At 42.1% G+C, this 22,467-nt stretch overlaps 1 protein-coding gene across 4 annotated transcripts in view; it reads left to right on the top strand.

Annotated features, from left to right (window-relative positions):
- HOMER1 (homer scaffold protein 1) overlaps window positions 1-22,467 on the top strand; it is a 169,081-nt gene that overhangs the window by 120,949 nt on the left and 25,665 nt on the right. For all 4 annotated transcript variants that reach the window (XR_012904870.1, XR_012904871.1, XR_012904872.1 and 1 more), the window contains exons 7-8: window positions 11,084-11,194; window positions 13,800-13,880. Coding sequence is in view for 1 of the 4 variants with exons in the window: in XM_006119144.4 (XP_006119206.1) it covers window positions 11,084-11,194; window positions 13,800-13,880 (192 nt within the window). In the remaining 3 variants the exon portion in view is untranslated. The remainder of the gene's footprint in view (window positions 1-11,083; window positions 11,195-13,799; window positions 13,881-22,467) is intronic.

Below are 22,467 nucleotides of genomic sequence, written 5' to 3'. Positions count from 1 at the left end.
ACTTTTATGAGACATTATGCGATCATTCCACAGCTATCCATGATCCATTCAGTAGACACGGGGGTACTTTCATCTGCTGACAAATAGTGAATCTGAAGCCCATCTATCAATGTTGATTACTGCTTTGTAATCACCAACAGTGGAGCACCATCATTTGAAGAAGAAAGGGAAGTTACTCACTTTGTGCAGTAATGACAACTCTTCAAGATGTATCCCCAGGGGTGCTCCACTACCTGCCCTCCTCCCCTCTACTTGGGAGTATTTTTTATATACTCAAGCATAAACTAGGAATTGAGAGTCGGGCCGCGCGTACAAAGTGCAAAGATGGAAACGCCACAAGACGCCTACCGTTCATGCAAAGCCCAATCTGCTACTGCTGTGAAAAATTCCAATATGTGGTGTTTGGATGAGCCCAACACCAACAGTGGAGTACCCAAGGGGATTCACACATCTCAAATAATTGTCGTTACTGCACAAGGTGAGAAACTTCCTTTATAGCTTTTGTAGACCTGCAGTTTTTGGGAATCTGAATATTAGTTGTAATCATAATGCCCCAGTTGTGCAGCTGATGGGTTATGGTGTGTTGTAAGTCTTTAGTCATAAATGATTACAGTGGAATCTCACCCAGCATACTGTCCTCATTAGGAATTCTGAAGCATGGGAGATAGACCTGGCCCAATAAATTCAGCTCAGCAAGCAAATATATGGAGTTCTTGCATTTTAAAAAAATCAACATCATTATGCAGTCAGCATGATTGATCAATGCAACAGTGGATCAAATCAAGATGCAGGTGGTTATTCTAGATCCAATGATGGGTCTGACCCTCCTTGCAAGGTTCTGAGCACGCTCAACACTTCCCTCAGTGTTGTATAAGTATCAGTCAGCATCTGTTTGGATCTGATGAAACTGTTAGATTTGGTAGTTAATTCAATGACATTCCAAAACCACAATTTTGACAAGTTACTGCATGTCAGTTTGCTGCTTCTATAATATATAGAAACTAGTGCTTAAAATTCAGCTGAAACACTGGAATAACAGACCAGGACACAGTGTTTTCGCTACAGCATGTGTTGACCAGCCAGAGTTAAGTGGCTATGCCTTTTTTGACAAATGGTTTATAATTTTATTAGGCTCAGTTGTTAAATCTGACACTGCAGGTGAACATGACCAAAAATCTGTCCATTAAGCTCCTATAAACATGCCATTTGGCCATGAGGGGAGCTCTGTCAAGGAAAGAGAAGAGACTCCTACAATGAATAACCCTGATTTTTAGAAATAGTCCTATTAACATAGATTTCTAGGGGAGGTGAAAACTCCAGTATTGGTTTGCACATTAGAGGTTAGTTAAATAAGTGCTTTGTACACAAGATTTTTCTGTGAGAACCTTGTGCATGAGCAGTGTTTATGTCTGTGCCTGCATAGTTGTCATCTTGAAAAGCTCACTGACCAATCAGATTGTCCTAGAAAACCACAAAAGTCCAGTATACAAGGTGAGATCCCTAATGGATCATCATGTTTGTTACAGAGAGAGGAAGAATGATTTGGAGTTTCTAGAAATAACAACTTGTTTTACATCTGCTTAATGACGTATAGTGTAGTTGTAAAAATTAAATTTTTCCATGAAATTTGATAAAACTCCATTATAATTTGTATTTTAAAAGTGTAAGATCATTTAATTGAATCACTCATTTAAGTTAAGTAAGCGTTACAAGATGGGGGCCTAAGTCCTCAGCTGATTCTTATCTCAGTAAATCAGCACATACAGGCCATATCACATGTACTGAACAAAGGACTACATCCTATTAACTCAGTCTTATTTATTTACATTTAGTCTTTCCCCTGTTGTGTTGTTAAATTATGTTAATGCTTGCCTTTTCCCTGTATATTTTTATAGTGAGCCCGAACCTTAGTCAGTTATCTTGCTGTAAAACATTCATTATAAGAGTGATATCAGGTCTTTACTGCACTCTGTTGAAGATGTTGGCACCATAAAACCCACTTGCTCAGGTTAGCTACCAATAGGATTTGGTCCTCCAGAGGCTAGAAAGGCCAAGAAGAGACACTGACTAATTCAGAGCCAGCAGGCCAGTTAAGCTTTGTCTTCAGTTTCTTGGAAGCAGTGCTGGGTAAGATTGTGATAGAACTGGAGCTCTTTAGTACTAGCCCAGAACCCCAGAGCCAGGTCAGGACCTTGTTTTCAAGCACTGCAACTATTTTGTGTGTTTGTTTAAAGTTGCAGACCCCCACATTCTGAGTTTATTTTTATTTAACTGTTTAGGGACTGTTGCTGAGATTGTGACATTCCCACCCTGCTCCAAGCAGCAGCCAGAAAGAACTTGTGGTGTAAGGTAGGAAGCACCTGCAACACCATACTTGGCTCCACAAGAAGCACTATGGAGCAGCCAACCTATCCCAACTTGTTGTTAGCAGTGGGATCAACACCCTTTTCTGTAAATGAGCACCATTGAGGAGACTGTACAAGTCCTGGCTCTGCAGCAGAGGCCCAGCAGCTTTCCCTGGACATGAAATAGAAGGCCAACTAGGCCACCCAGGAGCAGCAAGCTGTGCTTCTCAAGCTACTGCAGAGGCAGCAGCCGTAGCAACGACGACTGTTCCAGGAGGCAATGAATGAGTGGATGACCAACCACTCCCATTCCAGTGTGACACTTTCCAAACTGGGACCTGATGATGATCTTGAGGTACATCTTACACTGCTCAGAGGGAAAAGACTGCATGGGCTGCATGACGAGCTCTTTTTCTGTCTGGGGAAGCTCAGACAGGTTACTGGGCCTCAGAAGATGAAGCCATAAAGGACTATAATACTCTAATAATAATAATAATATATGGAGATGTACCTCTCTCACAGAACTGGAAGGGACCTTGAGAGGTTGAGTCCAGTCCCTGCCCTTATGGCAGGACCAAGTACCATCCCTGAAAGATTTTGCCTCTGATTCCCTAAATGGCCCTGTCAAGGATTGAACTCACAACCCTGGGTTTAGCAGGCCAATGAAAGCAGTTGCCCTTGACTGACTAGGGGTATCACTGGAAACTTAACGGCACTGGTTCCAGACAGAAACTTTCTCATTTGGGACACAGCCCTGTTCCATGATCTGCAACTAAAGGACTGGGCCAACCCTAAAGATTATAGGGTCTGGAGTGCTCATAGTATCTAGAGGTTTTGCTAGCCACCATTCAAACCTAGTGTATGCAGACATAACCCCTTGAAGGTGTTACCCTGCTCACAGAGGACTTTATCTTGTTAAGTTGGCCCCAACCTCCCATGGAAGCAACCCAGGAAAGAACCGGTATCCTCCTCATGAACCCTACATGGCATCACACAACACCTCCTGAAGAACCATCAGAGGGAAAATACGTGGAATTTCACATGGTAACAGGTCAGAGAGTTTCCCCTAAATAAGTGATCATCTGATTCCACTGAGGAAAGCTGCAGTACATCAGCCGCTCATATGATTTCATAGTGTGGTTTCATCAGATGCTAAGGTGTCTCAGAGAAAATAAGAAAAAGCATTTGTAACACCAGTAGTCCTATGGGGCCAAACAATATTGGAACTAATCAAGTGCTTCTGAACTCTAGTCTGGGAGACCTTAGTGAATACCGGAGGGCAACAGGTTAGGAAGGGCAGTGGTCCTACTCTCAAAACACGTTACAGCACACCCTACAAACGTATGAGTCTCTCAAGCACATGGGACAATTTGTGTAGGAGAATCTGCTGCAGGTCTAACAACCACAAGTCTAACATTATAATAAAGGTGCCTGGGAGAGTGTTTTTTCACACAGGGAACAACATGCTACTGCTCCTTTCCAGCTTGGAGATCAAATGCCTAGCCAAGAAGTAGGGCCATATGAGGTTGTCTGATGAGTCAGAGAGGTCAGGGTCAGTTAGGAAATTCTCTGTCCAGCATAAAGAAGAAACAAAGATCTTCTACACAAATGTATTAATACCCTGATGGACTTAGGAAAACTTAACAGATCCCAGCCTCCTCCCTGAGGCTCTTGGCTGACATACAGAAAGGAGCTGCCCTGATAATATGCTGATAGCTGAAAGTCTCACTCCTTGCTAACACTAGGAAGCCAAGAACTTGTTGACCCTTTATGATATGCTGTTCTCCACCCAGCCAGGTTGAATGCATCTCATGGCACACAGAATCCATATCAACCCAGAGATTAATTCAGAATATTTGATTTACCACATTCTTGAGTGACTCTGTGGAACCATAGAGCAAATGGTATGAGTCATGTTAGACCTTGGCGTCACTGAGGAGATCAAAGGCCCTGGAATAGCCTGCTGTGGTGCTGGTTCCAAAGCCATATTGTGCCACCTGATTTTTGCCTGGATTTTAGAAGGCTTAACCCAGTGCCTACCCAGTGTCACAAGTCCGTGAACTCTTCAGGCATCTTAAGAAGGCTAAATATATTGCACTTGATTTATCAAAACGTATTGTCACCTATCCCTAATCCAGACTCAGAAGAAAAGCTTTTGACACACTCCTAGGGACTTGCAGTTTGTGGCCATGGCCTTCAATTTGCATGGGAGTCCCAGGCACTTTTTAGAGACCAGGCTCTGTGTTCCTACAGGCAGTTTGCAATGGCCTATTTAGACAGTGTAGTTATTTTAGTAAAAATTGGTAGTTGCATCTGGTTCCAATGACCTTTGCGCTGCTTTCATTAACAAAGGGAGAACATAGAACAAATACACACAAATGTAAATTAGGGATGCAGGGAACCCAGTATTTGGGGTATCACATACTCAAATGATTCAACTCCTGCAAGATTAGATAGAAGTCCTGAAGAGGACCCTGGTTCTCACAACCAGGAAACAAGAGGGGCTTTCCTGGGACTGGCTGACTATTTCACTAGGTTCATGCCCCACTTCGCAAATCTTGTACCACCATTAACAGACTTTATGAAGCTACTGCATCCAGACCAGTCTAGTGGACAACAGACTATGATGAAGCCATTATTAAGATAGAGTATCATGTGTCAGCAGCCTGTATTTCAGTGTCTGGACTTCTTACTCAACTTCTTACTGCAAACTGTTGCTTCTGCAGTTGGTTTGAGAGAATGACACAAAACTTTCAGGGGAATAGCTGTGTTAGTCTCCATCTGCAAAAACAACAAGGAGTTCTGCAGCAGTTTAGAGACTAGTAGATTTATTAGGACATAAGCTTTTGTGGGTAAAACCCACTTCATCAAATGAATTGGAGTGGAGTTTATGGAGGCATGAGTATATAGAAGGACAACAAAAGGAAGAGGATACTTGTGTAAATGAGGCTAATCAAGTTAGGATGGTAATGGCTAGTTCACAGTGGTTGATGTGGCAATGTGGTTATCAAGAGAGGGGAAATTGCCTTTGTAATGTGTTAGCCAGTTAAGATCCTTATTCAATCCTAAATTGATAATATTGAATTTACAAATGAACTCCAGTTCAGTTGTCACCTTTTGTAATCCACTTTTGAAATTCTTTCGTAGAAGAATGGCTACTTTAACTTCCCTGGACATTCAGTAATGGATTTAAGTGTTCCCTTACAGGTTTTTATATGTTACCATTCCTGGTGTCTGATTTGTTTCCTTTTATCCTTTGGCATAGAGCTGTCTGGTTTGGCCAATATACATGACAGAGGGGAACTGCTGGAACCTGATGGCATATATCACATTAGAGGATGTGCAGTTATATGAGCCCCTGATGATGTGGCTTATGTAGTTAAGTCCTGTGTTGGTGTCACTTGTATAGATGTGTGGCCAGAGTTGGCAACAAGGTTTGTTGAAGGGCTAGGTTCCTACGTAAGAGTTTCTGTGGAGTGTTGTGTGGCTGCTGGTGAGTATTTGTGAGTTGAAGGGGTGTCTGTAGGCGAGGATTGGCCTGTCTCCCAAGAACTGTGAGAGTGAGGGTTCATTTTCTGGGATAGGGTGTAGATTGTCATTGAATCACTGGAGAGGTTTTAGCTAGTGACTGCAGGTGATAATCAGTGGTGTTCGGTTTTCCTTTTTGGACCTGTCTTGACTTCTGGGTACTTTTCTGGATCTATCCATTTGTTTTTTCACCTTTCCAGGTGGGTATTTAAGTTTTTAAGAATGCTTGATAAAGATCTTGAGGGCGTTTGTCTCTGTCTGAGGAATTGAAGCAGGTATGGTTGTATGTTAGGGCTTGAATCGTGAGATGTGTCCTGGATGGAAGCTAGAGGCATGTAAGTAAGAATAGCAGCCAGTAGGTTTCCCATATGGGGTGGTGTTTGTGACCATCATTTATTTGTACTGTAGTGTTCAGGAAGTGAATCTTTTGTGTGGATTGTTCCAGGCTGAAGTTGATAGTGGGGTGGAAATTGTTGAAATCCCAGTAGAATTCTTGAAGGATCTCTTTCCTGTGGGTCCATATAATGAAGAAGTCATCAATGTAGAGTATGTAGAGGAGTAGTACTAGGAGACGGAGCTGAGGAAATACTCTAGGTCAGTCATAAAAATGTTGGTATATTGTGGGGCCATGCTGATACCCATAGCAGTGCCACTGACTTGAAGATCTAAATTGTCCCCATATTGGAATTGATTGTGAGTAAGGACAATCACGTAGCTCAGCCATCAAATATGCAGTGGCATCTGATACTGTTTCTGACAGCTTGTAGTCCATCCTCATGTGGAATGTTGGTGTAAAGAGCTTCTACAGTCATAGTGACCAGGATGGTGTTTTCAGGAAGATAGGTAGGAGTGCTGGTACATAGTGTCTGAGGATAGAGTCCACAAAGCCAGATAACCCTGCAGTAAGAGTTCCAAGGCCTGAGAAGATGAGGTATCCAGGATTTCCAGGTTTATGGATCTTGGGTAGCCGATAGGATACTTTTGGTTGGGGCTCTAGGAGTCTGTCTTTGTAGATTTAGTCCTGTGTTTCTGCAATAGGTTGCCTGACTATCAAATGGGTGGTAGAGGCATGAAATTACTATCTTTTGGGGTCTTTTTGACCTAATAATGGACCCTGTACCCTATAAATTGTTGCAGGTAATGAAGGATACTAGTCTTCACACTACTCAGAGTTAGGCACTGCAAGCGTATTCCTTTTGTGTGTGATACCAAGGTTCACAGCACTAGAATGCAGATTTCTCCATCTGTAGGGATATTCTAGAAGGAGGAGATTGGGCACTTGGGATCTACCAGACCTTCTCTAACCTGCACTAAACTTATTGGCATCCTGACACCTCCGTCTTCACACATGCTCAGGCTAAGTTATAAACAAAACTTACTCTTCCAGAGCCTTTAAAGGGCAAGGAGTACTACTAACCAATCAGGAGACAGCAGGCCAATTATGAATGAATCCCTGATTCTCTCAGACAGAGACTGAACTCCTGAATAGTAGTCCAGAAGCCAGGTCAGAATGTTGCCTTCAAGTCCTGCAAATAAGTGCTTGTCTTTGATATTATTTATTTAAAGGTGCAGGCAGGCACATTCTGAGTTTATTTGTATTTAACTGTTTAGAGTCTGCTGCTAAGCATAAGGGACAAGACACTCTTCTCCAAGAAGTCAGCCAAAACTTTATGGAGCACGTACAGTACCACACTTGGCTCCACTGGGGGCACTTTTCTCTTGAGAAGCCTCTCTCCAGAACTTGATCACATCAGAGATCCAGTTCCAGTGAAGGGCAATTCCACCTGTATTTCCTTTCCATGGTCCAGCAAGAGCACCATTCTGGGGGGATGGAAACCTCAGGTGTTTGCCTTTCTTGGATGACTTGTGATTGGTGTATTTCCAGGATGCACTGTTGCCTCCATTCACTGTATAATTGGGAGCCAAGACAGGCTGCCCAAGAACATCTGCATGCTTTCTTGGTTAACTGCCCACAGTTTTAAGTTACTGCTTGGCTCTTTCAAAGCAAGCCTGTTTTATCTTAAGATAAAAAGTGTTACTGAGAGAACATATTAAAACAAGAGAACTTATACTCATGGTAACAATCTTACCAGAGATCACCCTCACCCAGCGTTTCTCAAAGTGAACCACAGACCTACGTTGAGACAGCTCCTAACAGGCCACTCCAGTTTGTTTATCTAAAGACTCAATAACCAAGGAACCTCGTGGCTCCCATTGGCTCCAGATCAGTGTTTCCAGCCAAGTGGAGCCATGGGAAGCTATTTAAGCATTTGGTACACCAATAGGCAAGGCAAGTTTATTTATCCCAATTCTTCAGTGAGAATCAAATTTTGGCACTGGTGTGTCCATCACAACATTTATCCCATAGACCTCCCATTGATGGGAAAGGACAACGATTGGTGGATCAACTATGTAGAGACATGGTGCAATTACACAAAATAATCATAAAGGAGAAACTAATAAACAGCTTCAACCTCTGGGAAATTCCAGATAAAAAACCTGTTTGCCGTGAGACACAACACAAAGTCACTAATTCTGTTCGAGAGCAAGGACTCTCAATCCATATGGGATGTGTTTCTCCTGAGCTGGAGCCAAGGCCTGCTGTACACTTTACATTAATGCAGAAAGTGTTGAGAAAGAGGAGTCAGAATAGAAGCGTGGTTGAACCTCTGAGCCAGGGGTCGAAGGAATGGAAGCAGCAAGAGCTGCTAACCCCACTTTTTATTACCTTACCCTTAATATATTCAGGAACACTGAGGGACGTGGTGGGAGGGATGCATGAGTACTTTAATGGTAGAAGAAACTCCACTGAGGCTGTCTGCAGAGTCCATCTTAAATAATCTTCATTTTAAACCAGCTGAAAATCTGCCCTTTTAAAAAAAAAAAATGCTTCATGCAAGTCAGGAGCACATCATATCTGTAATTAAGCAGACTCTTTGTAATTATAAGTCTTAGTAGCATAGCTGTGTTAGTCTTAACTTTAAAAAGAGATGATGTGTGGCACCTTAGAGACTTTTTCAAATGAGATGAGCTGAAGAAAGCGTGTGTCTCTCTCTCTCTCTCTCTCTCTCTCTCTCTTTTTAAGGCTATGTCTACACTGCCAGGTTATTTTGAAATAACTCCCCAAATAAGTATTTCAAAATAAGCTTCACAAGCAGGAGTTACAGGCAGTCCCCGAGTTACGCGGATCCGACTTACGTCGGATCCGCAGTTACGAACGGGGCCCTTCCTCTCCCTGGTCTCCAGCAGACCAGGGAGAGGAAGCAAAGCGGCAGAACACGTGGCCAGCTGACAGCCCAGACGCGTCTGGGCTGTCAGCTGGCCGCGAGTTCCGCCGCTCTGCTCTGCTCTGCTCCCCCTCCCCCTCCCCCTGCAGACCAGGGGGAGGGGGAGCAGAGCAGAGCGGCGGAACTCGCGGCCAGCTGACAGCCCAGACGCGTCTGGGCTGTCAGCTGGCCACGTGTTCTGCCGCTTTGCTTCCTCTCCCTGGTCTGCTGGAGACCAGGGAGAGGAAGGGCCCCGTTCGTAACTGCGGATCCGACGTAAGTCGGATCCGCGTAACTCGGGGACTGCCTGTAACTGCAGACCAGGGGGAGGGAGAGCAGAGCAGAGCAGAGCAAAGCCGCGGAGCCCGAGGGCAGCAGGATAGCCACGGCGCGTCTGGGCTGTCCCACTGCCCCCGTGCTCCGCGGCTTTGCTCCGGACGCCTGTGGTACAGCAGCTGGGGTGCTGCCGGTTGGTCCCGTAGCGCCGCTCTGGGCGCCACTGGACCAACCCGGCAGCACCCCAGCTGCTCTGCCCCAGGTGTCCCCAAGTCAGCAGCTGCTGAAAATGACCAGTGGCTGACTACAGGAAGCCCCTGCCCCGGGCTTCCTGGAATCAGCCGCTGATCAGTTTCAGCAGCAGCTGACTTGGGGATGCCTGGGGTTCTTAAGTTGAATCTGTATGTAAGTCAGAACTGGCGTCCAGATTCAGCCGCTGTTGAAACTGATCAGTTTCAGCAGCGGCTGAATCTGGACGCCAGTTCCGACTTACATACAGATTCAACTTAAGAACAAACGTACAGTCCCTATCTTGTACATAACCCGGGGACTGCCTGTATTTCAAAATAGCAGGCTTTGTAGTGTAGATACTCACTTGATTTCAAAATAACAAGTGTAGACATACCCTAAGGTGCCACAGGACTACTCGTTCTTTCTAATTATGGTCATTAAAGAAAATTAAAGCCTTAGGTTTTAGAGGGAAATAGTTTATTTAGAAAACTGAGTTGTCAGGCCTTGTGCAGTAATGTTTTTCAATAACATTTTATTATTAATGATATATCTTAGCTTACTGCACACATACAAGAGCTAGATTGATAGGATATATAATGTCTCTATCAGTGTTCTGAATGATCTGTGAACAGCAATATTTCTAAGTAGAAGATGGTAGTATAGAATATAATTCACAGATGTACAAAATATTACCCATTATTCTCTCCAGGATTGTTTGTGTATAACAGGCATATTAATATCTCTTCAAATCTAAATTGTACATGCCATTGCTAGGCACTTCATCCAAAGACAGATAAACAGAATGCTCTGTCTGCTAATAAAGAGAACTGTATAGTGCCAGAATGTGCCATTTAGCCACTGGCCTAGGGGGGAAGAGATGAAAAATATAAAGGAGTTAAAATGTCTTGCAGCCAAATATTGGTAGGTAAGTATGTAGCATTCTGCCTTGCATGTAGATTCAGAAATTGAGTCTGAGAGATTGTACGTGCCTTTTGGAGCACTGGGTGAGCATTGATTTAACATGGTACAGTATTGAAAACTTTCAGTGGATAGGTTAGATAAAATTAGACAAATGTGTGATCAATCCTCAAGGCTATCTGCACTCTAGAAAAACAATGCTTCTTCTTCCCAGACCATTTTCAAAATTAGTAAGTGCACGTTTTCATGCAACAGGAGGTTTTTCAGACTACAGAGCTAGTAATTTCAGTTATCAGAAATTGCAACAAAGGGAATTATTATACAAAACAATAGGGTAAAGAATTTTATACTAATTTTTAGAAAAATATTTTCACCATTTTTTAATCTGAATAGTAGATAAGTATAGCTCAACAGATGTCTTTTTCAGATGTAACTGTTAATGCAAGGAGGCAGTAGCACCTTGTAATTCTTCATGTTGTCACTTAATTCCATATTTATGGCTGACATTTATTTCTACAGGTGACTGAACTGGAGTGTGTGAGCAGTCAAGCAAATGCAGTCCATACACATAAAACAGAATTAAACCAGACAATACAGGAATTAGAATCCACGCTGAAGAAGAAGGAAGAGGTATTTGTTGTTGTTATTCATTATGTTTTGAAGTGGCTTTAAAAATCATGTTATTTATAACAGTTTGTAATGTTAATTTAAAATCCACTTGTGAGCACAGAAAAAGAATCAATGTTTAGGCTGATAAGTTTTCTTACATATTGACGGTCACAACTACTGTTTAGATTTTGGTGCATCTGAGCCAAAAATCTGCATTTTTTTTTTCTGTGCACTCTTCCCAAGTACCATTCTTTGCAAAAGACAGCATGTAGTGAAGCATGCAGCATTTCTTCACAGCAGCAGTCAAAATGAAGCACTGTGAATCCCATTTACAGATAAACAATGTCAGTGCAAGTATTTTATGAAGCAGCTGTAAGCACTACTTTCCTTTATTGGGGAACTGAGTTCATGGTGAGAAACAGGCCAAATATTTATGAGTTAAGATTATTTTATTAGGCTGATTTTGCAGGTCTTGAAGTTCCTGCCCTTTTCTTATAAATCACTTCAGACCTACTGTGTACTTCTTACTGTGCCCGCACACAGGGTCTGCGCCAGCAGCAGGAAGAAATGTAGGTATTGCCATACTGGATCAAACCGTTAGTCCAATATCTTTTCTCCAACAGTCAGAGGCAGTGCAAAAAACCCTGACATTGAAAGTTATTCCATAACTTCACAGGGCAAGTTTCTTCCTGACCTTTATTAACTCCGTTCATCTGAAGAAGTGGGTTGTGCCCGCACATGATACCGTCTACACATTTTGTTAATTGTTAGTTTTGCTGCTAGACTGTTTATTTTTTAAGTTTTTCCAGTTAGACGAATTTGGCTACCCCCTCTGCAGTTCCTGACCCCTGTTAGAGTTCAGCTTGTGTCCTGAGATTTGGGACTGCATGTGGGTTTCTTTTTTTCTGCTGTTTTTAAATCCTTACAGGTTTTTAATCCTGTAATTCCATATGTTCTTTTTATCCATGTAACCATCTAGTCTTTTGATTCCTGCAAAGCTTTGGCCTCAGTGATGTTTTGTGATAGATTAGGCCAAGGGAGCCGAAAACCTCTGTGAGACCCTGGGCAAGGGAGGGCAGCTCTGTGCTCTCAGAAGAAGGTAGAGCCTTGGGCGAAAGGAGTGGGGCAGCTAACACTTTGCACCACATGGAGCACATGGTTTGCCTCCTCCAGCCTTCAGAGCTGCATGGAATCTCCCTCAGTGCCAAACAGAACATGTGACAAGGAACATGGGGGGGGGGGGATATTTATCAGAGAAGCTAGATTCATTCATGGAGGTTAGGTCCATAAAAGGCTATTAGCCAGGGGGTAGGAATGGTGTCCCTGGCCTCTGTTTGTCAGAGGCTGGAGATGGATGACACGAGACAAATCGCTTGATCGTTGTCTTCGGTCCACCCCTTCTGGGGCACCTGGCGCTGGCCACTGTCGGCAAACAGGCTACTGGGCTAGATGGACCTTTGGTCTGACCCAGTACGGCCGTTTGTATGTTCTTATGTGGCACAGTGCTCTGGTGGTGATTTAAAGGGCCCGGGGCTCCAGCCTCCACTGCTGCAGTAACAGTGGTGGCGGGTGGGAGCCCCAGACCCCTTTGAATTGCCTGGTGCTGTGGCAACTGCCTCATTTGTCCCTTCCTGTCAACAGGCCTGAATTGGTCAATAGCATTGTGTTGGGGGGGAGGGGAGGATATTTATCAGTTTTAAAGTTTCTGCCTTTCAATGTCATTGACTGCTTGTTCTGCTGTCATGGTAATAAGTCAACAGAAATATCTGACCTGTTCTCTCTCTACCATTTATTTTGTATACCTGTATCCCCTTCATCCCCTCATGCTCTCTCATCTCTAAACTGAAAGCACCGTTCTGATCAGTCTTTTCTTTATATGGCAGTCAGTGGTCAGAACTTGTATTCAGACAATTTCCATTCTCTACCTTTCTTGCTGCTACTGGCTTCATCCTCTGATAAAGATATCCTCCTCCCAGCTAAAGTCTGGATTTCTCTCTTGAAAGGGAGGAGTACATTAATGTATACTAAAATATGTATTTTCAAATAAATATAGACCAGGGCTGAGGTTTTATTTACCACGATCCTCAGTTTTCCAGAGAAAATATTCCAACCTTGCTGGAATGGAAGTGTGACAGGGAAACTGCACAAAGCTTCAACTTTCATGAAAAATACATGGTTTAAGGCAGCTGTTTTCCTTTTCAAAAAGAAAGTGCTCGTTGTTGGTGTGTGAATGTCTGACATGCAGATGAATAAATTGCAGAAGTTGCTGAGTCCGTATTATTAGTGTTACTCCATATTCAAAAAGTGTCAAGCTAAGCAGCTTCTCAATGTCGGTTTTAGTATAATTGAAATAATTTGGCAGAAAGAGACTAAATAATTTATTTGGACTGAGTTAAGATCTGATCATACCGGCAGTCATTGGACTTACTACATAATTTGTTTCAGAAAATCTTGGAATTGCAATATGCTGCATTATGGGATCAAACGTCATAAAGTTTAAACCAATGGTCATAAATTGAAATAGGATGTCAATTCAGAAACGTCATGAGCGCTGTTCACCTTAAGTTAGTCATTGTAAAAGTCAAGGACTGCCTGTATGTTAAAGGAATTGTTTTTCCTCCCTCAGGAAATAGAAAGATTGAAACAAGAAATCGATAATGCCAGAGAACTTCAGGCACAGAGGGATGCTTTGACTCAGAAACTCCAGGTAAGCATCGGAGTTTGTTTATCTATATCTATATCTATCTATATCTATATCTATATCTAATCTATATCTATATCTATATCTACACACAATTTAGATAGAGAAAAATGAAGATGAGCAAAGGCAGACACTTATGATTGTGATATATTATAAGGATGTTAGATAGCGGGTAATAGAATAGCCAACTAACCGCATGAATTCTTAGCAGTTAATTGACTATTCTATAGCCCTGGGGGCAGGGCCAGTAGCCAGTGTGCTCTGGTCTCACTCCTGGGGAGCCCCCTCCCATCCCTGCTACTGCTCTGTGTCAGAATCAACATCATGGGGTTCCAAGCAGGAGCTTTAAAAACCAGCTCCCCTTGCGGACTGGCTGCCTGATGCCCTATGCTGTTGCCTCTGATATAGAGGCAGTAGTGTGGGGTGGCAACAGCCCCTGTCTGCGGGGGGTCCGAGCTCCCCACAGACAGAGGCTGCCTGGGGGGGAGAGACGGAGGGCTGGGGAGGCTGCCACAAAGCATCCTCTGTCCATGGTGACCTGGGCTGGCTGCGGACAGAAGCCGCTCCTTAGCAGCAGTCCCTGTCCACAGGGGGTCTGAGTTCCTTGCAGACAGAGGCAGCAGTGGCAGGGGGAGGATGCGAGTAGTTGGCTAGACTAGTAGACTACCAGTGGTCCCCAACACAGTGCATTTGTGTGTGCCCGCCAAGTGCTCGGGGCTGGCCTGGCCCCGGGTACGTGGCACATGCATGGTGCCGGAGCCGGCTCCGGGCACATGGTGCACGGTGAGCGCTGCCCGCGCTCTGGGCGCGCGGCGCTTGGAGGGGGCGCTGGCTCTGGGCGCGCGGCTATGGGGGAGGCCCCGCCCTCTGGCGCCCAGTGGGCGAACGGCCACGCCCCTTGGCGCCCGGCAACCTCAAAGGGTTGGGGACCACTGGTAGCCTATAAGCCTAGGCTGATCGTCTAGTTGACATCCCTAATATGTGAAGTGTATCTGTTCCTGACCAGATTCACCCTAACTGCCAGAGAGGGGTGTAACTTATTCCTCTCTGAACCAGTCCAGAGGAATTCGTATCAATTTTCCCTTTTCCCTCTCTTGGATCATTTAACCGAATTGCTTAATAGGGGAACAGTTTTACGTTGCAGCTGGAGCTCTATAGATGCCATTATAGTGGAAGATGCTTAGGAGAGAGATCACATTAATGCATTCCCAGGCCAGATCTCTTCACTGGCCATTTTGAACACTACTTGGCTTCTCTCAGGCCTTTCTGGCAGATCTAGATCGAATTGCAACTTTTACTCTAATAAAATTTTATTTTAAAGTGTCCAGATATATAATATTAACTTTATTTCTTATTGGTTTGAACTAATTTAACAATTCTTCATATTCTCTCTGGGTTCTCTAAACCCAGTAAGTGTCTTATTGGGGTGTGCTTGTTTATACAAATTGTATTCAAAGCTGAAGGCCTCAGCAAATTGGAAAATGGAACAATGGAGTCTTTCATTTCTCAAAGTCTGTTTGTTTAAATTTAGCCCAAATATCAAAATTGTGAATCTAACAATTCAGTAGTCCTGCATAAAATTAATTGGTGACATAAGTCTGTTCCTTTAGCTGAAAACCATGTGGCAGACTCAGCAGATGTAGTTGGTGACTGAACTATTCTTAGTTCAAAACGAGATGAGTATTAACTGAGACCCTGTGTATCTAAACTGGCCAAGACAGATGACTGTCCAACCTCCTTTCAGTAGCCTACAGTGAAGATGCTTCCCCAAAATCCTTAGGCAGTCTGTTCCATTGTCCTACTGTTCTTAAAGTTAGGAAGTCTTTCCTGAGATTTAATCTAAATCTGCTATGCTCTAGTTTAAACTCATTGTCTCTTGTCCTACCCTTTGTGGCAAGAGAACAATTTTTCTCTATCTATTCTGACAGTCTTTTGAGTATCTGAAGGCTTACTCCCATGTCCTTCTTTAATCTCCTCTTTTCCAAACTAAACATACCTAGTTCTTTCAGCCTTGGCTCATATAGCTCGCATTTCATCTTTTTTGATCATCTTTGTCACTTGCCTCTGGATCCTTTCTAGTTTCCTATATCCTTTCTCTAAGTTGGTATCCAAAAAGGGACACAACTCCAACTGAAACCTAGCTTGTGCCTTGTAGACTGGTACCATCACCTACCATGATTTGTGTGCTGTGTCTCTGTTAATGCAACCTGCAATTGCATGGGTTTTTTGCAACCACATCATGTTGCTGACTCACACTGAAGTTGTGATCCACCACAACTTCCAGATGCATCTTAACAGTGCTTCTTCAAAGCCAGTTTATCCCTTCCCCTATTTTGTATTTATGCATTTGGTTTTTCTTCCTTCAGTGTAGCAGATGTTAAATAAAACCAGACCCAGAACAGACCTTCCTCCAATCCAATATCATTCCATTAATAGTTATTCTATGTGATTGTTTAACCAATTATGTATGTAATACTTCTGATGAGCCTGCATTTCTACAGGTTACCTATCAGAATGTCATGTGGAACTATATCAAACACCTTGCCAAAGTTCAGGTGTATTATGTTCACCACATTTCCCCTGCCCACCAAACAAATTACCCTGGGAAAAAGGAAATCAAGTTGATTTGGCATAAATTGTTCTTAACAAATGCTGGCTGCTAGTGATTTTTTTATCCACAAGATATTCTCAAATCAGTGTTTTATACATTGTTCTATTAGCATTCCAGGTATCAAAGTCAGGCTGATTGGACTGTCATTCTCCAGCTCCTTTTAAACATGGGCACTATTTTAGCCTTTCTCCGGACTTCTCCTGTCATCCTTGAATTTGCAAATATTATTCCCTGTGGCTTCAGCTAAAGCTTTCATTATCCTGTGGTGAATGGCATCAGGTTTTCCACTGATTTGAATTCATTCAAATTGGTCTGAACATCTCCAATGTGTTCTTTCCAAAAGAACCAAAACTCAGTTTAGTTAGAGCTTTGTTTACAGTTTCACAGTGGACGCTACATTTACCTTAAAAAGTTGGAACTAATTTAAATAATATATCAATAATTGAAATTAAGTGAGAGTTAAAAGCATGAAAAAGCATAGGAAAAATTGATTATTTTCTGTTGCAAAGATATTACATTGTCATGGTTCTATTTGTCTATTAATATGGAAGCTAAGGGTTTTTCCCCAAAAATTTATATTTTCCTTTCATGTTTGCATGAAATATGTTATGAAACAAAAGTGAATTGATCTTGTATATAATCTGGATGTTGTTATTCAGAGGCAGACTTCACCTGATAGGAAGCCAAGTTTTGGTGGAACACAGTAGGTATTGCCAGTCTGTAATGCAATTGTAAAAATGTTTAATATTAGTAGCACATCAGGTTTAGTATGGTGTATTATTCTTTTCTGATTATTAGTATCTGAAAGTATACCAACTTTCCTCTTCCACTTTTCTATTCAATGAAAATAAGCTGGCTTGCTTTTAGCTTGGGGGGAAAAAAATCCAAAAACATTTTATAATCTTTTGCACTGGAGAACATCTCAAAAAATGCTATATTTATAAATTATATGGCCACTCATTTTCTGTTTTTCGTCTGATTTTTATTCTGGGTATTCATATGTGGATAAAAGTATGTTGTAGTCTAGATTTTTATTCTATTTGATCCAACGGGGAGTTTTAATCCTGTGTTTCATACTACTCTAGAACCTAGTCACTCTTCATGTATTGAACTTGATAAACGTAGGTTGCCAGACACAGTTCCAAGGCCACAATGATGTTAAAGGCTGGGTAATTCTGTAGGAAAAAAAAGTGATTGCCTCATTAAGAAATATAAATCAAGCACTCAAAGAAAGGAAACTAAAATAGAAACTCCTCAAGTCTTGAACTTGGTACTGCTTATGCTTTTAAAATACAATCCCTCTTTATCTCATTTTTAAATTATTTGTCAAATAATTGAATGTACACAACAATATAGTACAATCTAGAACTTCATGTTTAACCTGGTACACAGTAAGTTACAGTTCAGTGCATTAGATTGCAAGTTCTTTGGGTGGCAACAACTGTCTTTTTATTGTGTTTGTGGAGTCTGCCTCTGAATAATAAAACCTTTGAGGCACCGATCCCTCATTGGCACTACTGCAACATAAGCAATAATAACGCAACCTTCAAACTTGGCTTGATTTATAAAATTCAGTGAGATTTACAAACATAGGCAGGCTTGAGGGACATGACAATTTTAAGTTAGAAACATATGAAATTCAGTGAGCATAGATCTAAAGAGTTCTGAATCTGACAACCCTTTCTCCCATGGAAGGCATTTCCTAAAATTTTACATAGTCTTAAAATAAAGGTTATATAAGTGTATATGTAATTTGCTGGTCACATAATGCTGGCCCCTCTTATTTTCCCATTACAAATTGGAGGAAAGTGGTTCACAGTATCATCTCTGTATTAAATGTAATCCACACTATGTTAAAAAGAGGAAAAAATAATTAAAATGGCCAATGGTTTCTGTAAGATTCATAATCTGAATCTATTTGTCATGACAATTCCTGAATCCAACCATCTCTAGCTAATCGAATTCCTCCCCTGCCACATTTGGGACCAAACATCCGTTAGTCAAAATACCCAACCAGCCATAATTAAGATTCTCTAAACGGCACTCAAAGTTTAGACTGGCTTAAACTCTGGGCCAAATGAGACTTTAATTTCTTATGGACTGGGCCAACTCAGATTTTAAATTCAAATGCTTCACAGTGCCCTACCATTGTTCTGAATCAAATGAAACACAACCACACTCCAAATCTAACTACAAATTCTTCTGTGTATTCGGTGAAAAATCTTTTAAATCCCACAATTTTAAAATTGTTTAATATATTTTCTTCAAACTTGGTTTATACTACAAATCTCACTGCAATCTACAAAATAAGTCAAATTTGAATAAAAACAGTTCAGTCATTTTGGATTTTTCTGGTCAAAACATGACAAGTTAGTTACTCAAGCTTTTTTTTAAACACAATTCAAAAAATGAACTAATTTGTTCAGACTTTCAAGAAGAAAAACAATTGCTTCAAAGGGTGTGTGTTTCACAGAGTTATGAGAAACTGAAAAGGGTTTCAGTGGAAACTGGATGTCAGTCTATGAAAGCATACACAATCAAGGCTTGTCTAGGATGAGACCCATCCTGCAGTAGCCTGTTGCACATCACCCTATGTGAAGGGTGCAGAGGTGTGTTAATAGTTCTGTGGTAAGCTCTTACTACACTATTTTGAAAGCAGAGCAGATCAAACCACACTAATGAACTGTTAGGGTGCATTCATAGGATTCACAAGAAGAGTTAGTGCATGGCAGTCTAGTACAGGATAGATTCATACCCCAGATTGTGGCAAACGGAAGGTTTTTGTTGACGAACCATAAATTCACTATAGGATTAAGTCAGAGAGAAAATGGAGTTGGAGCTGGACTAAATTTGTCAAACAAAATTGAGACAAGTGAAATAGCAAACATTTCTTTATAACCTGCTTGTGTGGGTTCTCTGCTTAGTGGAGATAGAGAGATAACTGATGACAATAAGAAGTCTGATGTCTTTAATAACTTTTTTGCTCCAGTCTTCACTAAAAAGATTAATCGTGGCAAGCAACTCACCATAATTAATATGAACAAGGTGGAAGGAATGCAAAACAACCTAGGGAAAGAATGATTTTAAAATATGTAAATGAGTTTGATGTATTCATGTCAGCAGAACATGAGGAAATTTATCCTTGGTTATATAAGGAACTCTCTGAAACAATTTTGGAACTGTTAGCATTTATCTTTAAGAGCTATAAAAGAAGGGTGTAGTCTCAGAAGACTGTACAGGTCAAACATAGTAAATATGTTTAAAAGGGGGGAACTAATACTTGGGGATGAGACCAGTCAGCCTAGATTTGGTACCTGGAAAGGTAGGGGAACAAATAATTTAACAATCAATGTGTAAGCATCAAGAGGATAATAGCATTGTAATGAATGGCTTTGTCAAGTACAAATTATGCAGAACTAACTTAATTTCCTTCTCTGACAGAATTACTGGCCTAGTGGATAGGAGGGAAGCAATAGATGTGTTGTATCTTGATTTTAGTGAGTCTTTTGGCACTGATCCAAATGACATTCTCACAAAACTAGGAAACATGATCTAGATGAAATTACTATAAGGTGGGTTGAGAGACAATACTCAAAGTGGTTCGCTGTCAAACTGGGGGATATATCTAGTGGGATACTACAGGAATCAGTCCTGGGTCTGGTGGTATTCAATATTTTTATTATTGGCTTGGGTAATACAGTGGAGGGTATTTTTATAACATTTGGAGATGACACCAACCTGGGAGAGTTGCACACACTTTGAAGACAGGATTCGAATTCAGAACGACCTTGGCACATTAGAGCATGAGAAAAAATCAACAAGATGACATTTGAAACGGACAAGTGCAAAGGATTTTATTTAGAAAGGAAAATCAAATACACAGTTACAAGATGGGGAATAACTGGGCAGGTGAGAGTACTGTTGAAAAGGATCTAGTTGTTATAGTGGTCACAAATAGAATATGACTTAACAATGTAATGTAGTTGCAAAAATAGTTAATACCATTCCGGAATGTATTAACAGGTATGTCATGTAAGACACAGGAGGTAATTGTCTCCTCCTTCTTGACACTGGTGAGACCTCAGCTCAAATAATATGTCCAATTCTGATGCTACTCATTAGGAAAGCTTATAGATGAATTGAAGACTAGAGAAGAGCAGCAAAAAATTATAAAAAGGAAAGTTTAAAAAACTGGGCATGTTTTGTCTTGAGAGAACAATCCTGAAAGGGGACCTAATTGCAGTCTTCAGATATATTAAGGGCTGTTAGAAAGAGGACTGTCATCAGTTGTTGTTCTTGTCTGCTGAAGGGTGTACAGCAAGGGAGATACAGGTTAGATGTTAGGTGGAAAAGCTTTCTAACTATGTAGCTAAGCTCTGGAATAGAATTTCAAGGGTAGTTATGGAGTTGCCAGTACAGGCAGTCCCCAACTTACGTGGATCCGACTTATGTCGGATCCCTACTTACGAACGGGGCTTTTCTTGCCGGGGAGGACGTGGGCGGCGGGACCACAGCGTGTCTGGGCAGTCCCGCTGCCCCTGTCCTCCGCGGCGAGAAAAGCCTGGTCTGCTGGGGGGGGGGGGGGCGCAGCTACTGCGTGCCCCCCCCCCCCCCAGCAGACCAGGCTTTTCTCGCTGCTGGTCAGTTTCAGCAGCGGCTGAATCAGGACGCCTGGGGTAGAGCAGCTGGGGGGCTGCCGGGTTGGTCCCACAGCGCCGAGGTGTGGCACTACTGGACAAACCCAGCAGCACCCAAGCTGCTCTGCCCCAGGCGTCTCCAAGTCAGCCGCTGCTAAAACTGACCAGCGGCTGACTACAGGAAGCCCGAGGCAGAGCTGCTCTGCCCCAAGCTTCCTGGAATCAGCCGCTGATCAGTTTCAGCAGCAGCTGACTTGGGGACACCTGGGGTAGAGCAGCTGGGGTGCTGCCGGGTTGGTTTTCAAATTAATGTGTTGTGTACCTCTAAAATGTTTTGAAATACAGCTTGTATTAAAAAAAAGGCTATACCTTATAAAGTATATCACATTGTAATGCATATCAACTAGATAAAAATCTATTGATAAACAGGAATGAAACAGACTAATCCATTAATGGTAAGAACTCCAATGGGGAACAGTATCAAGTAACCTAACTCAGTGGAGGGGTAAGTACTGGGAGCCTTGTTAGTTAATATTTTCGTTAATAATGTAGAGAAGGAATACACAATCAGCCATGATCACATGATCTCGTAGTAAGTAAGTATTCCTTTATTAGTTTAGTAGTTTCATAAATACAGCTTTTACTCAAAACCATGTATATTTGATTGTGATCTGTTTACCACATTCCTTATACTAAGACCCACAGGACTTTATTATGATAGAAATAACAAATATAGTAAAACCAGTGTTATCTGGCATGCTCAGGGATCAGGGCATTCTGGTTACCTAAAAATTCCCGTTATCTGAGGGTCCCATCAACCTATGAAAAACCAAATGGACAATCATAGTAAAACTCAGGTTTTTAATATTGGTAGTTTTGCAGTGTGAGGCAGTTGATCTCACATTTCTATTTTGCATTAAAGATGATTAGTACTTCTTAAATAAAAACTTATTAAGCCAGTCACGGTAAACCAAGCCAGGCCTGTGCGCCTAAAGATGTGACAATATTGTGGCTGGGGGCAATGCCGGTTAACAAAGTTTTCTGGTTAACAGAGTGTCGGATAACAAAGGTTTCACTGTACTATTTTTTGCGTTATTCTTGGGACATGGGATTTGGTGGAACTGGGGCAGGCTCCTTACCCAGATCCTGAGAAGCTGTGACTTCCAGCTCCTAGCTACACATGCTGCCTCTGCTCCACTCAGAGTCCCAGCTCTACAGCTCGCATTGGCTGAGCATTGTTGCCAGTGGGTGCTATTGGGGGGGGGGGGAGCGGTGATTCTGGGTGGAGGCAGCATGTGGATCTAGGAGCTGAGCCCCACCGAGGTAAGCACTGCCCTGCACTCCA

This window comes from Pelodiscus sinensis, chromosome 6 (genome assembly GCF_049634645.1).
Source record: "Pelodiscus sinensis isolate JC-2024 chromosome 6, ASM4963464v1, whole genome shotgun sequence".
NCBI lineage: Eukaryota > Metazoa > Chordata > Testudines > Trionychidae > Pelodiscus > Pelodiscus sinensis.
Note: the sequence above shows the minus strand (reverse complement) of the source record. Positions and strands in the feature narration are given on the sequence as shown.